At 31.0% G+C, this 24602-nt stretch overlaps 1 protein-coding gene across 1 annotated transcript in view; it reads left to right on the top strand.

Annotated features, from left to right (window-relative positions):
- LOC129223105 (uncharacterized) overlaps positions 1-24602 on the top strand; it is a 188650-nt gene that overhangs the window by 108258 nt on the left and 55790 nt on the right. Inside the window, 9 exon segments of the mRNA XM_054857672.1 lie at positions 4825-4926; positions 9794-9900; positions 11649-11846; positions 14162-14221; positions 16997-17096; positions 17367-17525; positions 19177-19258; positions 19932-20091; positions 21509-21561. Of these exon segments, the coding sequence (XP_054713647.1) occupies positions 4825-4926; positions 9794-9900; positions 11649-11846; positions 14162-14221; positions 16997-17096; positions 17367-17525; positions 19177-19258; positions 19932-20091; positions 21509-21561 (1021 nt within the window).

Genomic DNA, 24602 nt, shown 5'->3' with positions numbered 1-24602 from the left:
TTAAAAAAATTATACCTTGGAACGCTTTTTTGAGATATTTGTGGGATTTTCTGTTGAAATTAATCAAGTTTTCAAAAATTAAAATTTACTCTTTTTGTACATGTATTTTTTAAAGGAAAAAGGTTTTCCGATTTTTTTTTTCGATTTGGCTGCAGAAAAAATGTATTTACGTAAATAATTGTACTACATTCTCATTTCGTCAATTATTTACAGGACTAGAAACATTCCAACTCGTAAAAAAAAGAACATCGCACAGCGCAATAATAATGGCAGACGAATTCGGCAACAAGTTGGTGATGAAAAATAAAATTAATTTTTCCATCAAAATACTGTGCATTCTTCCTGTGGAGGTAAACCGTACATCGTCCACTATTATTAGCCCTTTATTACAACCAATTTCCAGTAGTATTTATCTTTTTTTGCTTTAATAGCTGCCTCTAAAAAAATGAGAAACTTAGCATCATTTACATTGATCTGCTGCGATTGACGGGAGCGGTTTGCCGACAGCGCCCTCTAAAAAAGTGAACAATCGTTGCCACTTTTACACTAGCAAACCCGTAGGACATTTCTCTCCTTCTTCCTACTCCGTGGTATAGACACGCGAAATACACATAATGACGATTCCCGAGTTAATTACAACAAATTTTCTCGTGACTTCTGTATGTACGTATGTATGTGCGTATATGCATATGTATGTCGCATAACTCAAGAACGGTAAGGCCTAGAAAGTTGAAATTTGGTACGTAGACTCCTACTACGTAATTTCTAGTTGTACACCTCCCCTTTTGGTTGCATTCAGGTGTTTCTACAGGAGTCTTTGCCCCTTTTTGGGGGAAATCATTGTTAATTTCGATGTAAACTCAAGTGGTGTTATTTTTTGGCGATATATCGCCAGTCTTTTGGTCGCCAGGTTTTGTCGCCAACTTGATAAATTTGGCATTTTTTTATTTTTTATTATTTTTTAATTTGTTTCAATTTGGCTACTGTTGGTGATATTTAGAGAGTAAACTATTGAATCACATTAAAATTGCCAGTAATTGGGAAATGACATTAAATTGGAGTAAAAAGAAATAATGCGATGCACACATCAGTTCGTTTAAAGTAAGATTGGGTAAGTGCGTTCCATATTGTGGTGGTAAGTGCGAACCATGCAATTTGCCTTAACTTTTGGTTATAACTCCTATTTTCAGTTCACTCTTTATTTACCCTTTTAAACAACTTCTACTAAATTCCAATTGTTCATTCAATTTGGAAAATGTCAAGGAGAACTTATGTTCGAAAGAATGGATCAAGAGAAATCGATTTTGAAGGTAACTTCTAAGCACCGTTACTCTTCGTAAAAACTGAAACATTAAGTGTCAATTATTTACTTTGAATGCAACAGTTAGGTAATTTGGCATTCCAAAGCGCAGATCATTTTGTAGATCATTTAAAAGCTAGGTGAAGTTGGATATCTTCCTTTGATAGAGTTACTTCAATTGGTAGAAAGATCAGAGGGTTTAGATAAAACCGATGATTTTTCTTGTGACTGAAATAAGTTTTAAAGCAATCAACGATAATGCGCTTTACTGGCTAAAGAAATCAGAAAATATGAAGAAATGAAATATTTAGAAAATTAAGAATTGAGATTTGGACAATTACTTCTGTAAAATGGGCAAATCGAATTATGCATAAGAAAGATCAAGTCAATTTGTAACAGAGTAACTATATAATATATTCGAAAAACTAAAAATATTGTTTCTCGTGATTACTTATCTATAGACACGTATATAAGTAGAATCAATGAGAAAGAAATAGTTGAGCTGAAATGATTTGCATTCTCCATGACATGCTTTTTCATCATATATATATATATATATATTTTTTTTTTCTCATGCACCTACTTCGTTTTTTTTTTTTTTTTGTAATTAATAAAGTGTTTGTTTCTTACGCTGTTGTTTCAATTTGGCTCGCTATTTTATTTGTTTTTCTCGTTCAAATTCGATAAAAAGCATAATTATAAACAAAAATTTTACATGGAGGTTTCTAACGGAAAATATACTTTAAAATACATTAAGACAGTGTAACATTTATGCTCAATTCAATGTAAATATAAATGCTTGATGAAAATGGCAAAGGGTCGCACTTTTCCCGCCATGTGGGGAAAATGCGACTCTTAGAAGAAGTGCCTCAAAAGAGATCTTAAAGCTTCTGCTTGCGGTTTAATTGCCATAATATATGCTTGAAAACCTTAAGAAAGGACCTGAAAAGAAACCTTAAAGATTCGGTAAATCTACAAGATTCTTTGACAGAGCACCATCCTTCAGAAACTGATCTTTGAAAATAAGGGCGCGCACTTCCCCGAACTCACCTTACATTAACTAAGTTAAAGTTTTGCGATTGACAACAACTCTCTATTTTATCAAACTACATGCGGGTTAAAAAAAAATGACAAGAGTGTTAGGAGTTTATACCGTGTAATTCCTGGGGAGATAGCCATCTTCTTCAAAATTTCAGTCCTTTAAGTACCGTGCTTTTTGTGGATGACTTGTAAATTTAATTATTATTTAGAGATAAAGTATAGTTTATAAAAGTATAAAAGCAAAAAGTATGTTAGCATAAAGCTGTTGTCCAAATAACTGGATTTATGGTACAAGAAATGAAACGCAAACGTTATTTAGTTGTACTTGAAGAATTAATTTTTGTTTTATTCAAACTATATTTCCGTTTTGCTGCCTATTTTCTCTCTTGTTTTGGTGGATAAAGAGTTTGCCAAATATTTAAACTCATATTACAAAAAGTTTAAACCAACGATATTTTAATTGTAAACTCATTTGAGTATTATAACTGGCACGCAAATATATTTTGCAATTTTTAGCCAGGGCTAAAGCAGAAATACGTGAAATACACCGCCAGCTCAGCGAATTCCAGCCGAGGACTGCAGCTTCGTGCTTATTAGCACTCATCAGCCCGGCATAGGAAAGTGACTGAGCTGGAGATGGAAAACTTCTTAAGGAAGCCAAGAGTGCGAAACAAACTGGTAGCTAATATAGAATTAGCAGACCAGACGAGTGACCGAGCTGATGAGTGCTAATAAGCACGAAACTGCAGTCCTCGGCTGGAAATGACTGAGCTGGCGGTGTATTTCACGAATAGCATAATGTATTAATGCGTTCTATTATCTGTTAACTGTCATTTTTGATTTAAATTACCAAAATTAAACACGATCTATTGATCACGTTTGCTAACCAAAACCAACAAAAACTAATAATTACAAAATGATTGAGAACAAAGGAAAAAAGAGGGGAAAATCTAAAGTGTTGCCACATTTTTCTTCAAAAGAGAGAAAGTGACCGTTTTATATGTACACAATGATGTTGAAAAGTAATTAAATACATTCGATTTTTAAAACTAAATCTAACCTAGCCAAAATTAACTTATTTACAATGTACAGCTAAGAAACATGACTTAAGTTAAAAATAGTTTAATAGCTTGATCAACATTGCGAGTTAATGAATCGTCAACAGAAGATGATCTACGTTAAAATAAGTTCGATTCTTTTAAAATTAATAGCTACACCGTTCTGAGAAAATGTTCGTTTTGTAGTTAATTGCAAAGATTGAGTGAATTAGATTAAGTGTATTTCAGCGATGCAATAGTTTTACATTTGCGGAAGATAATCAAACGCTTTTAAGATAAAATGCTACATAGAAGAAATGAGAAGAGATGTTAAAAAAAAAGAACAAAAAATGAGATGGCAGAAATAAATAATGGTGAAAAAACGTAGCATTTTTGTATTTGAAAAATGTTTATATGTATCTTGACTTCGTTTCTCCCGCCAGAAAACATACAATTTGACTATTTTCCTTATTTTTTAAAACTAATTGAAACATTTAACCTAAACTTTAAGCTAAATTTGCAGCGTAAAATAAATCATTGAAAGTAGACTGTATTTCAATATGTATGACGTTAAATCGTTAAATGAGCCTGTCTTCACGTTTTTTTTTAAATTTATTATTATTATTATTATTATTATTCGAGTATTCCTACTGTGCCTAATTGTTTGAAGTTACTATTTTATATCTGGCGTTGGGGGGGGGGGAGGGTCGTGGTTCTGCGGTACATATTTCACCTTACATATCATAAGTCAGTCGTAGGTTCGATTATCACTGGTGCCCCGTGTTTTATTTCTTCTGTTTGTGCTGTAAATTTGTCTTGCCTTGTTTTAATTGTAAATCAAGAAGTCTGACGTCACGAAGCAATAGTAACCAATACTTCCGCAATGTTTATCAACTATGCAGCCGTCAACAACAACAACTCTTTAAGTTTTATCTGCCAATCAATATTAAAGTGTCAATGTTATTAAAGTGTCAATATTTAAGTTAATATAAGTTTAAGTTATATGAATGTATTTTCTCTGTAAGCAAAATCCTTTAACTTTTTTTTTTGTGCCAACTATCGAATTTTTTTATTTAAAACTTCATTGATCTTTAAAAGTACGATGAACATTTTTCAGAACGTGATTATTCTGATTAATGGGCTTAGTATATGCTTAAAATACTTCCGACTCTGAAAACTCAATAATTAAATTCTACAAAATTGCAAAAAAAGACTTTTTTTTAATATATTTTTCACGGATAAGATTACATGAGCTTTAGAAAAAGCAATAGTTCAAAGATTACATTCATAAATCTACAAAAACCTGGTTTGCACAAGGGGTATTTTAACTGTTAAACTAAAAATATATTTCCATAAAAGGAAGTGATTAACATGGACTGCTTTACTTCCAAAGTGACAATGTATTATTGATTTATCTTCTTACGATAATTAAAACTTTCCTTTTAGTAAGTACTCCAACTTGTCCTCCAGAGAAATATATGGAAGTTCGTTGGGCTGTAACTGCAGCAAATACGGAAGATATTCAGTTTTGCCCGAAAGGTTACACGGGTATGTTAAATATTTTACATGAGAATTGTTATGCAAACAAACTGGTACTGCAAAACATAGCGAGTTTTTTCAATACTCGTGAATGAATGGCTTATTTATGAATGAATACAAGTAAAAGTTTTAAGTATAGAACAATATTAACTAAGCACATTATTAAAAATAAAGTTTAATGCTTCATCAATATGTAATTCCTTGCAGTAATATAGCTGCAGCCATCATGCTGGGGGTACATTTTATTGATATAATGGCGAAATTTATTATTATCATATTGGCAAATTTATTACAATGTTGAACTAAATTCATGGCGAGAGGTTCAATCACGTTCTCCGGCTTGGGTTCAATGCACCCACTATACGATACGGTTGCCTTTCCAATTAATTTCCCCCCTCACCTTGGGGGATCTACACGACAATACTCTTTAGGAAAGCTGCCCGTGGTGAGTCTCGGATCTTTTGAAATATCACATAAAATTTAAATACTTTATGATTGAAGGATTTTAGAAACATCCCAAATAGTTTAAGTCAAAATAATTTAGAAAATGGATGCTCTAAAACATAATATCACGTCGGAAAACAAAAAGACGTTTTATCATACTTCGTGAAAGATACAAAAAAAAAAAAAAAAAGGCTACAAAGTTCTGTATGAAATCCAAATTCCAAATAATGCACACATTTTATCTATACATACCATACAGATTGTCTGCAGACAAATAACAAAAACTAGTTAAAAATCAACTCCCCTTCAGTTTACTTAATGTTAGACGAAAATACTTCACGAGATGATTCATTTGCACTCGTATGCGAGTTTGCGCTATTTTGTTTAATCGATATCTCCGTGACGGGAAAGGTTCACTGTAACATCAGTTTAACTGAACTAGAATTAGGGAAATAGTGTATCTTTTCAAAGGTTTATAGATCAACCAGAATCTTGGTGAAAACATCGGGGAATTATTTTTGATTGTGTATGATGACAAATGGTATTTATTGTGTAGGTTTTGTTTTTGTTTTTGACAGTGTGTCACAAATGGTACTATCATGTTAATTCGGCATTTAAATTTAACGGTGCATCAAAAATGGTACGATTCTGTAAATGTTCAAGTACAGTTGAGTTCGCTTATTGTAACATGGGTTTAAAGAATAACCCGCTTAATAAATTTTCGATCTTCCGAACCGTTGTAGTTTATCATTTTGACCCTGAATAAAGGAATACCCCGTTTATTAGAATAATTTTTCGTCGTAAATTGTCTAGTCCACTAAACGGGTTTAACTGTAGTAGGGTCTGGTGGGGTTAAGTGGTCATAAAATTGTAGGTTTTCAAGTTATGTGAATAATAGATACAATAAATTCTTTAAATATTTAAACTTTTTTTGTTTTTATTTTACATTGCATTATTAAAGAACACAGCTCATTGAGTTTTAGGAAAATAAATATTGATTTAAGTAGTTTTATAACACTTTCTTTTCCCTTTGTATTTATGACCACTTTACCCCATGGGGTGGGGGAAAGTGGTCATAGCATGGGGTAAAGTGGTCATAGTTAAAAATAGATGCAAAATCATTATAAAAAACCCTAATATTTGTATATTTCGGTTATTTTTATAATTAATAGTATATGCACAAGCATATGTAGGTGTACACGAGTATATACGTGCCATGTAAACACTAGTAAACACGTTCATATATAAGTAGGTACATGTATGCATCGGATACATGCATGCACACGTCTACTAAAGTATATACGTGTATACACTGGTATATAAGCATGTATACGTGTTTACCAACAGGAGTGCATACGTGTCTACACGAGTATATACGTGCCACATGTACGTACGTATCATGTACGTACGGGTATATACGCGTGTAAACGAACATCATATGCGTGTATACACTTGTATCTCGAGTACATATGTGCACACCTGAGTGTATACGTGTACAGTAGACGCATACATGCATATATAAGTACATGCACAAATATACGAGTATACACGAGTTAATTCGTGGATACATCCAGTGCGAGTTTGTACGTGTCTACTCACAAATATATAGTGAAGCACGAGTATATACGTATGCATACGTGCAAACAATTATATACCTGTATAGACGTATATACGTACATTTACGTGCATACACCAGTACATGTATGTGTACACGAATATATAACTTATATACATGTATCCCTACAGAATGAATCCAAACTCTTGGGTAAAAATCTAAGGAGTGTGAGAGGGTGGATAAGAAGCAAAGAATTATAAGGAACTTACGTTCGCTGACGCACTACATGCACACAAAGCCAGAAACTGATGGATTCAAACAAATCGCAATTTTGTTACACAAAGATGATTTTACCCAACATTTTAGTTTTTAAGAAATATTTAGAGTTAGTACGTTAAAAGTTACGGCCTGTAGTCACAACAAAGGCGCAGCGACTGATAAAACATTTTTCAAAAGTCTCGTTATTGCAACAGAGAGTGCTTTGTGATTTCGACGCACATGTATTACAGCTGCAGGCAGCAAATTTCATCAATCGCTTTAAAACTTTCTTCAGACCTAAAATGTTGTGTAAAATTTTATGTGTGTAATAAATTTGTGACCTGTTTTGCACTAATCAGTTTCTGGCCTTGCGTGCATGTAGCGCGTCAGCATTGTGTTTGTGACCATATGTTCCTTATGATTATTGCTTCTTATCCTCCCCTCTAACTCATTTTAATAATTTGCTCAAAAGTTTAAACTCACCCTGTTTACTTGTATGTCATATGCTTGTATGTAAGTGTCTACTTGAGTACGTACGCGTATATTCGTGTCTACACGAGTATATAAATGTTTATCTATATATACGAGTATAAGCGAGTATATACGTGTATAGTCAAATGTATATCTGTCTAGATTAAAAATACTTGCAGGTACCCATATACGTATTTATTGGTGCATTTATGTGAATACGTCTATATACGTGCCTACACGAGTATATGCGTATGCTTATGCATATACTCGTATATTTAACCTCGTTTACAGTAAAAACAATACATATTAAGTGAAATTAATACTTAATTTATCTCTGCCTTATACTTAACGATTAAGTGACATTAGAAGAACAATATTTGTTTTAGCCTAATATTATGACCACTTTACTCCATCTTACTTAAATTGTTTTAAAAAAATATCTAAAAGAGATTCAGCTAACTGCTAATAAGTAAGAGTTCTTGAGACATGTAGGAAGCTTCCTATGCAGTCAGTCTGTTCATAATTCTAACAAACAAAATTTCCCAAAGAAGTTAAAAGAGGTGTTTAGATTTAAAAACTTTTCATGTTCACACAAAATATTTTTTTTTTTACCAAATAAAATTTTGCAAGTTGTAAAATTTTGTATTTAAAATGTAGTTTCTAACAGCCCTACTCTATAATAAAATTTTCACATTCATTCGAACAAATATTTCCAAGCCATAGCCATTTATTTGACGAATAACCACTTTACCCCATTGACCCTTTCCCCACCAGACCCTATTATAAAGTCATTATAACACTGAGTAGTATTAATTAAGTATCACAATTACTATCATAAGGTTACCTGTCCATATCGCGCCTAGGCAAAAAAAGTGACACAACTTAAAATTTGGGGAAAATGTATTGACTATTGGTTTAAGATCTAAATTTAATGCTCTTTCTTATCACAGAAACTACGACAAAGTTAGCTTTCATAACTGGTGCATGGTGGCGTAAAGACGAAAAAACCAATAGTGACACATTATTAAAATTTTATAATTTAGATAGAACATTTTCGAATTTTAAAGATGCCTTATTCATTTACACAACACAAACTAACCAGTAAACACACCTTACTTTTTTTTTTTTGCCACTATTGCAATATTTAAGACTAAATGTCTTACAACTACTGTTAAATAAAACCTTAATTTTCACCATTGCTGTTTTTTTTAGTTGTATCACTATTGTGGCCAAGGTGCGATAAATCACTGCTTAGTAACAACATGGTTAGTATTTATATTTTCACAGATCATTATGCAAAATGATATCCTTATAAGACTTCAGTTCAAATAAGAGAACCAAAGAATTTGTACTCGGTTTTAAAAAGTAAGAAAAGAAAAAGACTAAATGATACACTGTATATTTGGCTTTACTTCATATATGCAGTAATTTTTTTCAAAAGTTAACAATGCATTAAATTTTGAATAATTATTAAAATCTGATTCATTTTATTAATCCAAGGAATTAAACATTTAAATAACAACAAATTATTAGGAATATTTTTTTTTCACTTGACTGTTTTAGCTACCCTAGAAAGCAAAATGACAATGAATGATAATATTTGATTATTAGAATGAGTGCTAATCTTACGCTGGTATCTTACGTCCCAAGCAATATTTAAAAAACCTAGTTCGTTATTTAATTCGTGAATCCCCCTGCTGTTTTCTCAACACTCTCCGCACCACTCAAAAAATGTATTTATTTTCATGTGATCTACAATGTACAACAGTTTTTTTAAATGTTTCAGATATTTGAAAATCTATTCTAATTCATTAATTTTTCAGCAGCTTAGTAACTTAATTATAACGTGTGAAACCAACATTTATAATAGCTATCGGCTACCTTAATTCAAGTATGTAGATTTTACTAAAAACGCCATTGCTATTGGCACTAGAAAAAGTTTCATTTATTTTTAATAAAATTATACTTCACTTAAAAACGGGAAAGAGAAATTGAAAGTTCATTTACTTTATGAAAACTTAGTTCTATTTCGATGAAATGTAATAAACAATTTTCACTATTGTTTATTTGAAAAAACGAAAAGCCTGATTTCGATTTGAATTCTAAAGAACGAAAAAAAAAACAATAATAAAGCTTCAAATTTTGCAGGGGAAGTTAGGAGGCATTGTAGTTTGAAGAATGACAATGAAGCAATTTGGAGTGAGCCTGATTACTCTAGATGCTTATCTCGAGAATTTCTTGCAATTAAAGAAAAGGTAAGGGTTTAAAATCATTTACGGAGTTAAACTTGTTTTCAAGAACACTAAACTAATCAACTTCTGGTATTTGTATTGTGCCTGGACATGATAAAACAACCAAATTACTTTAAACCATAGTTTCATTTCTAAATATATATGCATTGCAATATGGTAGGTCGCAATAATATAAGCATAAAAGTTTATATATCTCGATACATAATAACACAATTTTACTCTCGAAATATGGGAAAATAATAGGATTAAAGTTTTGTTTTTAACATTGCATGCACTTAACTTGATAGTATTTCTCCAAAGCATAATCACGTAGTCAATCACGTTAAACCTTAGTCGATTTGAAAGGTTGCACATTTTAAAATAATCTATGTATCAATAAAAAAACACCTTTCACACATGAAATGTTTCTTTGTAACTCTTTTTTTTTAGCTTTCTTACCTATCTAACTTCTTTCAAATATACTTTTCGATCAGTCAAGGATGACAAAATCGTGTATAGATCGTGTTTCAGATGTCGAATTACCTATGTGTTTAAATCGAAAATACCAGATAAGCTACATTTAATGCGTACAAAAGTATTTTAAACTGACATTTGTTCTCTGATGATTTTAAAGAAAAAACGACTTTTCTGTGCATTTTGTTCAATTTTTTTTTCTCAATTAGTATGTCAATCTCACAATCATTAAATTCTAAAAAATCACGTGAGTTAAATCTCACTTTAATGCTACAACACATTTAACATAATTTGCGCTTCATGCCACTTATTACCATGTCTCTTTCTTTAAAAAAAATGTAATGTTCCGAGATAAAACACGTATTTAAAAAACTGTTTCATTCTTAAGTAATCCAAAACTATTTAAAATAATGATCCGTTACTCTAATTTTGTGCATGAATTTTATTTAAAAAAATTTGACGCGGATTTGAACCGCGTAGAAAGAATGAGAATGACAGATTTCTTCGAAATTAATTTATCCAATCAAAAAGAAAAATAAACACTTCCACATTACATTTTTAAAAAACTTGATCAAAATGATAAGTTTGTAATCTCTCTGTCAATTCAGTTCCATTTAGTGTACGATAAAACAGGTAATTTATGAGCCATTTTTTAAAATCTAGCGCGTCCCCATTCAAAGTCATTGATGTTTCAACACATATACTAACTAAAAATTAACCCAATAAAAGTTTTAAAAATAATATTAACAAAAATTGGTTAAAATTAAATTCTGCCAATTTTTAATAGTTGGAAAACAAAGAAAGAAAGTTCAATAAAACAATTTATAAACATTTCCCGATTTGAAAAAATGTGTAATAAATTATTTCCATTAAATCTGCAAATGTCCTGATGTTGGGGCTCCTGTCCTGATGTAGGATTGTTAAAATGTGAAAACATTTCAAAAGATTAATACTGTTCTTAAGTCACATCAAACAAAAACATCGTATTTTTTCCCCAAAAAAATACCAAAAATATTTCTAACATGTTTCCAATGCATGAAAACTCACTCCATTTTCAAACGTATACTTTACACTGCAAGCACTTATCTGTGTAATAAAATACAAAAGTGTACCAAATCGAAACTAATTCAGTCAGTACTCACTTCTAAGGAAATTGTCTTCTTCCACCGAATGAACACTGAAGGGGGGAAAACCAAAAACGATGTTTAACTTTCCTACCCATTTCAGACCCAGAACTATTTTCTCGTGTCTTAAAACTTTATTTCGATTTTTGTTTCTTTTGAACTTCTTTATTTCAGTTTGAGAGTCTCCGGATGGGATATTTGATCACGGAAGTGGGTTTCTTGATGCTGGAGTTAAAGTCATATTTATGGAATATGAGGGATCGGTTCCATATTGCTGAGGGAGAGCCTGTTGTGGATCTGCTTGAAGGTCTGCACGATTATCAAAGGAAACACGGAAGAAATGATGAAAGTCAATTTAAGAACAACTCTCAGGTAAATGAAAGTATTGGAAACATTTTTTTTTTGTAAATAAATTGGCAAACTGTGTGCTATATTAACTGATATATATTTGTTGCATTCATTATTCTTGGAACAAAAAATTAGCAACAAAAATAATATTTGATTTAAAATTTGTTTTCTAGTATTATTTAAAGTTATAGTTTTGGGATGGAAGACACACTTGAAAAATAGGTACAATTAATGTAAACACTCAAAGGTTTCCACAAGACTTTATAAGATCCTTTTATGCTGCTATTGCAAATCATTTTTACATTTCGTAGAATTGGCATGTAGAAAAAAAATAGAGGATAAATATTTTTGCTTATATATTTTTATATTTTTATTTATATTTTTACTCCAGGGTTAAATATCTAAATAAAGTTCAAGTAAAAAACGGAGAAAAATTTAACTGTAAGCCTTATCTAGTTCAAATTTATATTTAGTTCAAAATAAGATTTAAATGTTTAAAAAAAATGATCGTTTAAGTTTGTCTTGCGTCAATATGCTAAGCAATGAAAATCTTTTGTTTAGAGAAGACATTTCAGATTTCTATGTTAATTGTAATAAATTAGTTTATTATTATTTATCTAAATGCATCAGAAATATAAGGATAGTGTTGGAACCAGATGTCTAAGGGTTGATGCTTTGTATTGTGACTATAAGGAATGATCCCTGCTGAAATTATAAAATATATAAATGTTGGCTTGATTCATAGTTATGGCACGTTTTTACAGTGTAATAATAGTCGGATTGTATAGTTTTTTCAGCATATTAACATTAAGTATAAGATTTTCATATGTTTTCGATTTCCTAGCAAAAAAAAAAAAAAAAAAAAGACTAAAAATGAAAAGGTAGTTGGAGAAGCGCGAAACGTGAGGCAGGGCGCAATATATAACATATTTTGCAATATAGCATTGTGCAGCGTCATTCTGAAATGATTGGGGAGCAGAAGAGTGAAGTATAAGTAAAAACTGGTTCAAGTGTTGAATCACAGAGATTGTTCTGATAGTAGGAAAAAATAATATTTTTTCAAAGTGCGAAATGAAAATATATATACATGCGTTTATTTTTTGGTACCCCATTAAAGGGATTGCCGAATTCACAAACCTTTTCGTGATTTTTGAGAGAAAAAAAGGATGTAGTGCATGGTCCCAACTTCATAAGTATAGACTCGAAAATTATGTATATATATAGTGATTGTTGTCTAAAATATTGTAAAGCATTAGGCTGAAACTATTGCAGCCTTTTGGTATTAATCAATAAATAACACTGTATATATAAAATGTGTATATAGGGATGGTTTTGGGTACCTAAACTTTAAGATCGCAAGTGATTTTTTAAAATATTCCCTGAAAATGTGTCTTGATTCCACGACACTCCCATTGTGAAAGCATTTTCCGCAAATTGTTTTTTATTCATTGACATATTCTGTGTAATTCTTTTCTGAACGAAGATTAAATAACGATCATCGCATCTTTCTCTTCTCAATCCGATGCATATCACTTATACTTATCTCTGATGTGCGCTACAGACGGAGATCTTAATCTTCTTCACTGAAGCTTTTTATATGTTGCTTAGGCTTGAAAAAAGGCTTTAAAGTTTAGTGTATTATTTTTGTTCATTCGAAATGTTTTTTAAAAATGAAATTAGTATTTATGTTCTTGTTGGATTTGTAAATTACTTTTTACACCTTTTTAAAAATTGTGCGTCAAAAAGGTTTTTGGCGATTTTATAAGATATGTTTTTATATATCTATATAATGTAACAGTCAAACACGCACACATAGCAACTCACAGATGACATAAAAAATAATTACACCTATAAACAGCCAAAAAGAAAGGACGGAACAAATTGTGCCTTTTTTTTATTAGCTGTTCATATCTGCTTTTCAATCGTTGCTTGAAACAAAACTAAATAATATCAATTACAGTCTTCCCACGAATGATATAAAATTGGCAAACGTCCAGTTAAAACGAGTCTATCTGAATGAGGGGGAAAATTTAAAAAAAATTGATGCTAGATCTGCTGATGTTGTATATAATGTACAAAAGAATCTTCTTCTCCATTCATGCATTAAAGTTTATTTTCTGAAATCATTCCTTTCGTAATTTAAAAGATGGTGACCTTAAATAAAATGTTAAAACTTAATATATTATTTTTTCCATAAAATGCTTAAGATATATTCCACTTCGAAAATATTTTAGGAATTTTTGTTGATTCCACAGCACGTAAAAGGATTTGAACATAGTTTTATGAGAAAAAGTGTTGTTAGGAGAAGAAAAATCCTCATAAGAATTTCCCTTTTATAGGTTTTCCTGGATATCGTTTCTTTCTTGCTAGATTCACCTCAGCTGATTCAGAAGCAGTCCGTAAGTAAGGAGAATTTCTTGCTTTGAACACATGAAAGTCGTTATATTTCTTTTGAAAAAGAAAATTTCATTTTAATGGGATAGCCTTCGTACTTTCTTACAAATATCGTATAAACGTACTATTATTATTTAAACAGGATTTTTCAGAGCCGGGAAAAATATTTTTTACAACTTAAAACGGGTTTCCCTCTTCAAAAAATGTTTTTTTTTCTTTAATTTCCCTTTAATACAAAGATGCAAGCCAAAACAGTGATTTTTTAATGGCTAATTGTCTAGTTAAAAGTATTTCGCAAACTCTCTCTCTCTCTCTCTATATATATATATATATATATATATATATATATATATATATATATATATATATATATATATATATATACGCTCTAGTTTTAATACTGATAAATCTTAAAAATCAAAATGTGGGTAGAAAAAAATACTTAGTGGACAAGTTGAAAATTAACATATGCCAGGAAGAAGCTAGAAAAACAATATATATGCACACATAATATTATATTAAACAATTATGAGAGAGAAATGAACGCATATATAATCAAAATTAAGCAACTGCATTATGCTTGCGCTGGGTCTCGAAGGTCTTAAATTGTTCTCATTTAAAAACAATTAATTTCCAACTGCGAAGCACATGATAATATTACAAGTTTTGTTTCCGTACATTTTTTTGCAATCAGTCTATTAAAATTAAATGCAAAAGATAATTTTCGTATTTACTTTTCCTGTAGCTCATACTGTTCTCTTGCATAAGTCATAGCTTTGCTATTTTTATTTTGGTATTGCTAAACTATCATAGCACATAGCAATTTTATCTTTTCATGCTTTCATGACTTGTCTCCTTAATCACGATACAGTAGCTTCAAAAAAGACGGGACAAAGTTATTTTTGATACACGTAATGTTTTATAATGTTTCGTTCTAGTTAAATACAAGAATTTGATGAACTATTCTGTTTTTAAAGTCGATGCAATTGCAGACCATTCTATTCGAATTGATAATGGAAAGTATTGAGGAAAAAGACAATCGTAGCCAACTTTTCCCCCGTGGTCATACACATGACCACTGTTTTACATGTGGCGCAAACTCACTGGCTTTAGGAGACATTACTAGGTTATCCAGAAAGTTCTGATAATCGAATGCGATCTATAGTTAGAAATTTTAAATGGCTAATTATTGTTGCCTAAACATGCAGATATACTTGACTGCTTTAGCTAGCATAATATCGTGACTAACTGTTTTATTAGAGTACTTAAAATAATCGAGAAAACAAAGCACGTTAAAAACTGATTTTTTTTCCGAAAATTCCCATTTGTAGCTGCAGTTTTTTCGAAGACTAAAACTCATTCTCCGTGGAGGATTTTAACTTTGTGCTTTCAAAGAAAAACTTGCATTAGCAATAACTACAGATATTTTAATAACTTATTGAAACTAAGGAGAAGAAAAACAGACGACTTTAATTTAACTGCGAACACTTCAAGTTAGTTTTCAATAGTTTGTTCATGAAAAAAAAAACGTACTGCGCTTGTATAAATAATAATTCATTTCCCACGGAAGTTATTTCGTCACAATGATTATAATTCACGGAGCCGGTGAGAAAAAAGTGAGCTACAATATAATTAAAATTAAAGTTCTGTCAACTTAAAAACGCTTATAAAGCCTGCTTTTCAATATTTGTGAAGAGATGGCCATCAACCTATGATTGAATCATTGCAATTAAGAACACGAAACTTTATCATATCATTCAAAAATAATAATTAGGACATAAAAAACCATAGCAGGAAAAAGTTATGGTCGACTTTCCAAAAGAAAAAAAAAGAAACATTAAAAAAATTGCAATCAAGTGGTACTCTTGTAACAAGAAATGACGGTGTCGGCTATACTATATCCCTCCTAGATCGTAGTTTAAGTAGCGACGCGTGCGCTATCTTGGGGCTAAACGTTGTTTTCTTCCTACGGTTACTTCCTACAATGAAAGTAGCGTGTATTGCTTCTTGACTAGATTGGCATGGAGTCGTTAAGAAATCACAATTCAGAAGTTAATCACGTTGCATCGTCATAGCAGTTACGATTAGCCCCAATATGGCGGACGTGTTGCCACTTAAGCTGCGATCCAGGGCTTTAAGCTAGTATAGATGCCACGGGAAAGTGAAATCTTGTATTCCATGGAATTTCTGCATTATAGAACAAAACATTATAGCAAACCTTAACATTGCGTACATTTGGAACTGCCCTTCAGTTGGATGCCTAAGACATTGCATGTGCGTTGCTACTCCATATTTTGCTCATTTCCCGTATCATATACAAAAACTATCGTACGAATCGAAGAGTTCCGCACGAAACAAATTTTGAAAACAATAGACTTACTGGTTTTGTTTTGTATTAGGTACCCGCTATCAATTTAAGTGTTTGCTGATTAGTGGCTCACGGGTATAAATATAAATAACCTTAAAATACTAAGAGGTTGATGGATGAATGTTAATTAGTTTTCCGAAGTTGAAAAATAATCTCTATATCTTTGATCATGATCGCTCAACATGTAACGAAAAAATTATTTATTAATTAAGTATTAAAAAATATATAAACGCATTATTCAAAACAAATGTATTAGTAGGTATTATATTTTCGTCTTATTTACTCCTCAATATTTACTGTGCCTTTAAAACTACAAATCTAAGATCTAGGGGTGTACTTAACATCATATTTTAAAACTAATAAAAAACATGCTGTAAAAGTTTAATGAAGTGTAATTATTTTATTTTTACAGCATGTTATTAAACTACATCAACAAATACTCAGCCATGGCCTTCTGCACGGATCCTCGCTAAACAGTGATGCTTTCCACATCTTTCAAAGATCTGCCCTAGGTAAGATTTTTTTTTTGTTCATACCCTTTTCTAGATCAAATGTTAAGCATGGACTTTAACAAAACATGAATGTTAAAATAATATTCCTAATTTCATATATAAGGGGGATATATTTTAACAGGACACATAACAGGATATATTTTCGTAACTTTGGAATAAATTGAAGTGATTATGTTTAACTAAGTCATCATTTCAATGTTGGGCCGAATTTGTGTTTAATCATTTATGCTTTATGTTTGTTTTAATTTTAAATTAACATTCCTGTTTCAGTTTTAGAAGTTGGCCAGGTACAAAATGAAGGGCAACGATGCTTGAAATTTCCAACACAGAGAGCTACGAGGGAAATAAAGGAGTATCCTCCACCATTATGGCTTACAGATACGGTTGAGCTTGATTTTAATACCTGGATCATTGAGAACATACAAGAATGTAATTACTTGTTTCAAATTTAATTTAAAGACTATATTATGACGACTTGCTTTTTTTGTTTCCTTTTACATGATAAAGCATGGACTGTATTCTCAAACAGTTTCACTCAAATATCGACCTACATTTTCACTTTGCTTATTCCTTGATGAATTTTGAGTAGTTTTTCAGCGTTTCTTCACGTGCATGTACTAAGAACGTATGGACGCCAGACATATCTCCTTGTTAATTACCACAAGTTTTCTCGTGAAATCTGTATGTACGTATCTCGCATAACACAAAATACACTCGCATATAACAAAATTGGTAAGTCGTTGAAAGTTGAAATTTGATATGTAGATTCTTAATGGGGTCTAATGGCACACCACCCCTTTGAGTTGCTTTCGGATGTTCCGAAAGGTGCCTCTTACACTTTTTTGTTGAAAATCAGTATTAGTTTCACTGCAAACTCAAGTTATGTTATAATTTCGCTAACACTTAATGATATATCGCCAAACTTTTGGTCGACAAGTTTTGTCACCACCTTTGCGCACTAGGCGTTTTTTTGCCAGATTGGCAATATATTTGGTTTCAATTTGGCGCTATTGGAGATATTTAAAGAGTTATCAATTGAATCACGTTAAAATGTCAATTGTGAGAAATTTTTTTATGTAAAACACTTTTATTTATTTATTTTTTTTACATCAAAAAACTAGGGGTGAAAATATATAAAGTGTTTCTTTGCTTACTCCAGTGGGCACTCGTAGCCATATTTTGGCTTTCTCTTTTCCTGCAATGGGCGCGTACAAGGTGCAAGCCCCCCCCATTTTTTCATTGAATTATTAAAAAACATGGATCATTTAATAGATATAACAGGAAGTAGTGTGGTGTCCATATCAGATTTTCAAAAAAAAATCCAATCAGTTGAAATGCACAGATATGCCCGTACATAAACAGACTAGATAGTAACGTTTCACCAGCTCGTAATTAATTTCGAAATTAAAAAAAAAGAAATCGAGTTTTAAATATGATTTTCAGGCTAATTATTTGCATTCAAATCAACTCCCCGAAATGCAAATATTGGAGTATTTTCTCTAAAGGTAGAATTAGGAGTTTATTATTAGTAATTCACTCCAAAAAAGCTACTCTAAAAATACGCATGCCGACAATTGATGTTAAAAATTGTGCAGAGTCTCTTACTTAATTTACTTTATTAGTACCTAAGCTAACATATATATCTAAAGCTTTTATTTTAAGGTACATTAAAATAGACAATGCTATAGAAAAACAGTAATTTTTCCGATGAAAATATGAAACTGGTTTTCATGCAATTAAATACGTCTCTTTTGCAATATTGTACAAATGAATGAGTACATAGTAAAAAATAATGAATTATCATATATGTTTCAACAACAACATAAAGGCGTAAACCTGTGCTTCAAACTAACACAAATCGCACAAATAGCAGATTCACGAACTCAAGGATTTAAAACCTATTTAATAACCAACGTCAATCGCACTTCTTCAACTTGTGTAAGATTATCACAATTATCAACTTACTAAAGTGGAATACATCCTAAATCATCTGAAGCATTTCTTACTTTTTTCATTTTTTGTGCGTTAGCTTGTTTTATTAGTATTTTTTTTTCTTTTAACAGTGATTCATTTTTTTCAGTGAATGATTCTATTAGCATAGCTGTTGTCTTTTACAAGAATTTTTCAGCGTTCCTACCTCAAAGATTTTTAGCTCGTCAAGGGTAAGTACTAAAAATGTTTAGTTAATATGTATGTTATTCTTTAAATTCACTGCGAGTAAAAATAATTAATACGATTGTTATTTACATAAAGTATCTGGATAGGAAATAAATCGTTTTAAATTAATGAGTCAATTTTTTTTTTTTTTTTTTTTTTTTTTTTGCAATGTACTTTTAAACATAAAATAAGCATCAAGATATCAATAACGATGGAAAGATAAACAAGAATACAGTAAAAGTTAATTGAATTCAAGTGGCTAAATAAAAGTAAATATTTTAAACAGTCTTATCGTAAACTTCTGCGTGCTAATTTCTCTAGAATGGAAATTTACTTATACATTTTTAATAAAAAAACTGAAATTAACAAATAATTCGCTGAAGTTCATTTCAAAAAGCAATCATCAACTAATAAATTCTAACGGTGGTTAGAACATGCTCCAAAAACTAACGCAAGAACAAAAATTAATACATTTCCATTAATTTCTAAACTATCTAAAGAACAAACATGTTAAAGCTTTCTCCTTTCCTTAAAACTGGAATTAGTACAAAAAGCTAGAAATGTCTCACAATAATTTTTTAAGGGATTTTTATTTTCACAAAAAGTTAAAGTTATTATAGACCATTTTGTGTTTTTGACAACTTTTGTTTCCTCTTGTTTTTCCTTTTAACCGTTCAGATATGGCTATGGCTCTATTTTGAACAGAGGTTTGGACATGGAATACCAACTGCATTCCAGACTAGTTGCAGTCGCTATGCAGACTGGACAAAGAAGAATGGGCTCTAGGTCATCCAGACTGAAGGTTAAAGCCAGACTTGCTCATCTTAACCATACCGTGGTATGTGGTCTTGTTGTTGCTAAAATTTATTCTAACAAAATTAAATTAATATAAGTAATTTTATAAAATGCCACCCTACATAAAGCGAATCCGCTCTTTTAAAATACATTGGTGTCGTAAAAAGCAGGCACTAAAACAAAGCTAAAAAAATGTGTTTCAGTATGGATAATTATTGCTTTTTAATTCGATTATCTTTCTAAGCTGTTAATACAAACATTACAACATTGAAAAGTTGAAGTAATGTAGTATTTGATTTAAAGAAAAAAATCGTACTCGTGGGAAAAAAATGTATATATCAATCAGCTATAATGCTTAAAATTTATTAAAAAACAATATTTTGGTAGTAATGTATTGTACGGTAAGCTACTCTAAACACAAAAAATAGTTAGCAGTAAGTTACCACCCCTAAGCCAAAGCTAAGGCAGAACTGTATGCAATGTACGAGACAGCCCGGTTATCAAATCCTGAGACTGCAGTCTCGTTCTTATTAGAACGCCTCAGTCAGGAATAGTGAACAAACGAGCTGGAGGCAGATGTCATGTCATGGAAACTGATAGTGCCAACAAATCGGCAGATAAAATAAATTTATCTCACCAGCGAGTATCTGAAACATGGTGCCGTTCGACTTGCGAATTGAAGGCAAAGCTTGGACATTTAGCAGTAAGTTACCGCACCTAAGCCATGGCTAAGGCAGATATTTATTTTTTCATTAATATCTCAATTGAAGTCTAGCTTTGTGAAGAAAATTGAGCATTAGTTCTAGGAATCGACTTTTTTGCTCCTGTAATTTAGCGAAGCAGCGCTTTAACCGGAAGAGTGATGATCACAGAAAATTTAATTTTTGAGGAAAAAATTACGAGATCGATTGTACTTTCTGAAAGTCCCTTCAAAACCTAAATAAGATTTTCTTGAAACGCATCAATGAAACGAATTCAAAACAACCAGAGTGAAACGGCATATTGAAATACAACAGCAAAAAGTATCGACAATTTGATGCAGAGAATGTATGTTGGTCCTCCTCCCCCCTTCCCCCTTATTTAACTTTCGATTTGTAGCTATGTGCGATAAATGTTAGAATCAATATGGTAATTCATTGTTAATTTTGCATTCAGTAAAAAAAATCGGGTAATTGTTTATCTACAATTATCTGAATTAGCACTTGCGTGTTAAATATATTATGAATCCAGTCCTTCTCAATAATGTGAATTTAAAAAAAAAATAGGGAAAAATGCTGTTTTAAAATTGAAGCCCACCCTTTAAACTTAAAAGGAGTAAAAAGTATTTTCATTTTTCTCAATAATAATTTTAAAAAAGGTGCTAAATTGTTTCAAAATACATTGTTGCATTTTTGAACGCATATAATTTGAAAAAATTGCTATAACTTTAAGTTGAAATGTATGATATGTTTTGTTTATAGAATCACCAGATTATGTGGAATATATCTTGTGGTGTTGCTGATTTTTCTCAAGGGTAAGTAAGCTTTAAAAAAAATTATAAATTTAAAAATAATATGGTCGACAAGTGGAGAGAAGTAAATGATGCAATAATATCAGTATTGATAAATTTCGTATGCTTTGGCAGCTAATTAGTAATACTATAAAACAAAATAATGTATTATCAAAGAAAAATGATTTTTACCTTCCTTCGGAAAAAGATGAAGTCAATTAAAATAAATAAAAGCTTAAAGATTTTACTTATAACAGTAGACCTTAAGATTTAATTACTAAGCCATTGATACTTGTTTATCTACTGTATGGCTGTTAAACCATAAAACATGATTACCGACAGCTTAAATATTTCGTTATTAGAGTTCAGTTATCACAGTAGCTACCATTGAGAAGAAATAAAATAAAGAAAGTGATGTGAGGCAAAAATTCCAAGTCACATGATCTATTTTAAAGCAAAGCATTGGAAGAAAACATGCTTCTTTCACTAATTTCAGGGAAAACATGCCAGCCATTTGTCGTTGTTGCGTCTTAGCTTTTACTAAGCCAATAATTGTACTTGCTCTCTATTTACTAATTTTTGCTTTGAATTAAATTTATTAAATTGGGTGTCAGAAAATATTTCTAAGGACTCAGACTTCGAGCGAAAAGCTCTCTGTGGAGCCTCAAATCCATACCAAAAAAACAGTATTATACAGTTTGTCGAAAGAAATGTTTTAACATGGAGTTATGTCGAAATCCTTGAAAATATCGGCAAAATGATGCCGTATTTATGCTTTCATACTTTAATGCTAAGTTTTATGCTATTTTTACGATGCTTTACTAATATTGTTAATAATTCTAAAAAATTGGAAGGTAAATAGTGATGCAAAATAAAGTACTTACAGTTCAGAGATAGTTTCAGCGCAAAATGTACCAGAAAAATAAAACGATTTATCGTGCCAATTGACATATTACGTGACCAATAATTCGATGCATATATTTTGCCTTTTCTATTTTTCTTTCGAGCTCTATACAGTATTGGAGGTAGCCGCGTCTCTCAATGAACAATTAGTAGACCTGATCGCTGTTTTTACCCATTGCAACTAGCCATGGCGTTCTTTTTTAAATTTTAACTTAACGCTTTAAAGTAAAATACGGTTTTAAAATAAAAAAAACTATTGACAGCAGATATGACAATTCGTTTTTTCGTGGTATTTTATAATTTATTTTTCCTTTATTTTTGCAGTTACGTGTCCGTCAAGTAGCAATGCACGACGCACGTTCCGTTTGTTTTTAATTTCTTGCCTTAGTTTTTCGCTGAAATCTTACCTTTATAGGTGCATAAGTTGAGAAAAAGCCCTAAAATGCAGGTTATAAAATAAGAGTGTTTTCTTATACAATTACTTACATACCTTTCAAATTCCTTACGAAATTTGAAAGTACATAACTAAATAATGAGAAAGAAAACGTACCGATATAAAACGTGAAGCATTAGATTTCAGGTCCAATATATAGTTAACAATACTTCCTGCAATGCCACTGTCAGAAACAGCAATTCAGTCTTAAGTATAGAAAAAATAGTGGCCATAATTCTTAACGAAATACTTTGTTACCATTGCTATAAAGCACCCGATGAGTCGATAAAGCTCTTTCGCGCATAAACTGCACATAACCATTAAGATAGCTTAAATGGATTTACCGAAGTTCCCGAAAAACCTTCTTTAAGAAAACAAATACTTACTGCAGCCTTTTAGACCAATATTTTCTTTGTGGTAATTTGGCGGTTTTTCTATTTTTTATCCACATTTATGAAGAAACATTGAAAGAATAAAAATGTTTTTCGGTCGATTTTAGCTTTATGTTATAAATCAAGATAAATCAGTCATATATATTTTCCGATGGGTTAATCACGTAACATAAATATTATCACAAGAAAACCTTAATTTAGAAAGATTGGGTAATTAATTTTGAAAGCAAGCTATTTAAAGTATGAGATAATTAAAGATTTTTTTTATAATTTTGTCCGTTGTATAAATAAACCATGCAATGTTTTTTTTTCAAAAGCAAATTTTAAATTAGGTAATACTAATCAACATAGAGTCACTCAATTATATTTAATACATTAGACTAGTGCTGCCCAAACTATGGCCGGCAGGCCAGACCATAGTTTGGGATTCAGGAGCCCATTGCAATATTTAGTGTAACAAATGTAAAACTATGTTTTCCAAACTTCTAAAACAACCGACATTCTTCATTTGGTGCTTTACAATAATTGTTGCGAGTTCGGAGCCAAATGATCTTAATACAGAACAATACGACTTCGTTTAACCTAACTAACGGAGACCAAAAGTAATCCGGTGGATGGAAAATCGGATTCTTCGGCTTATATGGGCAAAAGAAAAAACAAATCCTCAACTACGCAGCATTACCGCTTATTGAGATAAATATAATGTGTGTGACAAAATAACATAGATTTTCAAAAAATAAAAAATAAAACGATTGAAATTAGGTTCTCCAGGTATAGTACAGTTATTTGCATTTTTGCACATAAAACTGTTTGATAAGATAAGATTTATTAACAAAACACACATACAATAACAGTAAGCAAAATAAAATAAAGTAAAGTTAAAACATACAAATTATAAAACATAAATTACAAACGTCATAACAAAACATTAAGAAAATCTTGATTATAGTTCAACATGAGTTCGTAGTAAATTCAACACTAAAGAGCGCCGAAGGCACTGTCGGCAGTGTTATTTAATTGGTTTAATATGGAGTACAAACACAAATATGTATTAAACAGTAATATTTACAAACTAATTTTACACAAGTAATAAATATTTCACACATAGTAATCATTTGATTGTTTAACTCACTAGGGAAAAAAACACAATAACTCGCATTGAAACATTTTATAGTGTAAAAAATACAATACAAAATCCCCCCCCCCCCGGTTGGCAAGTCAGTATATTTTATCAGCTAAAAGTTAATTATTGATAGAATGTCGTTATTTTGTACATATTCATTGACCCCTAGTTTATATTTTTTGAAGTTCTTCTCATTCCTAACATCTTCCGTTAG

This window comes from Uloborus diversus, chromosome 5, assembly GCF_026930045.1.
Source record: "Uloborus diversus isolate 005 chromosome 5, Udiv.v.3.1, whole genome shotgun sequence".
NCBI lineage: Eukaryota > Metazoa > Arthropoda > Arachnida > Araneae > Uloboridae > Uloborus > Uloborus diversus.
Note: the sequence above shows the minus strand (reverse complement) of the source record. Positions and strands in the feature narration are given on the sequence as shown.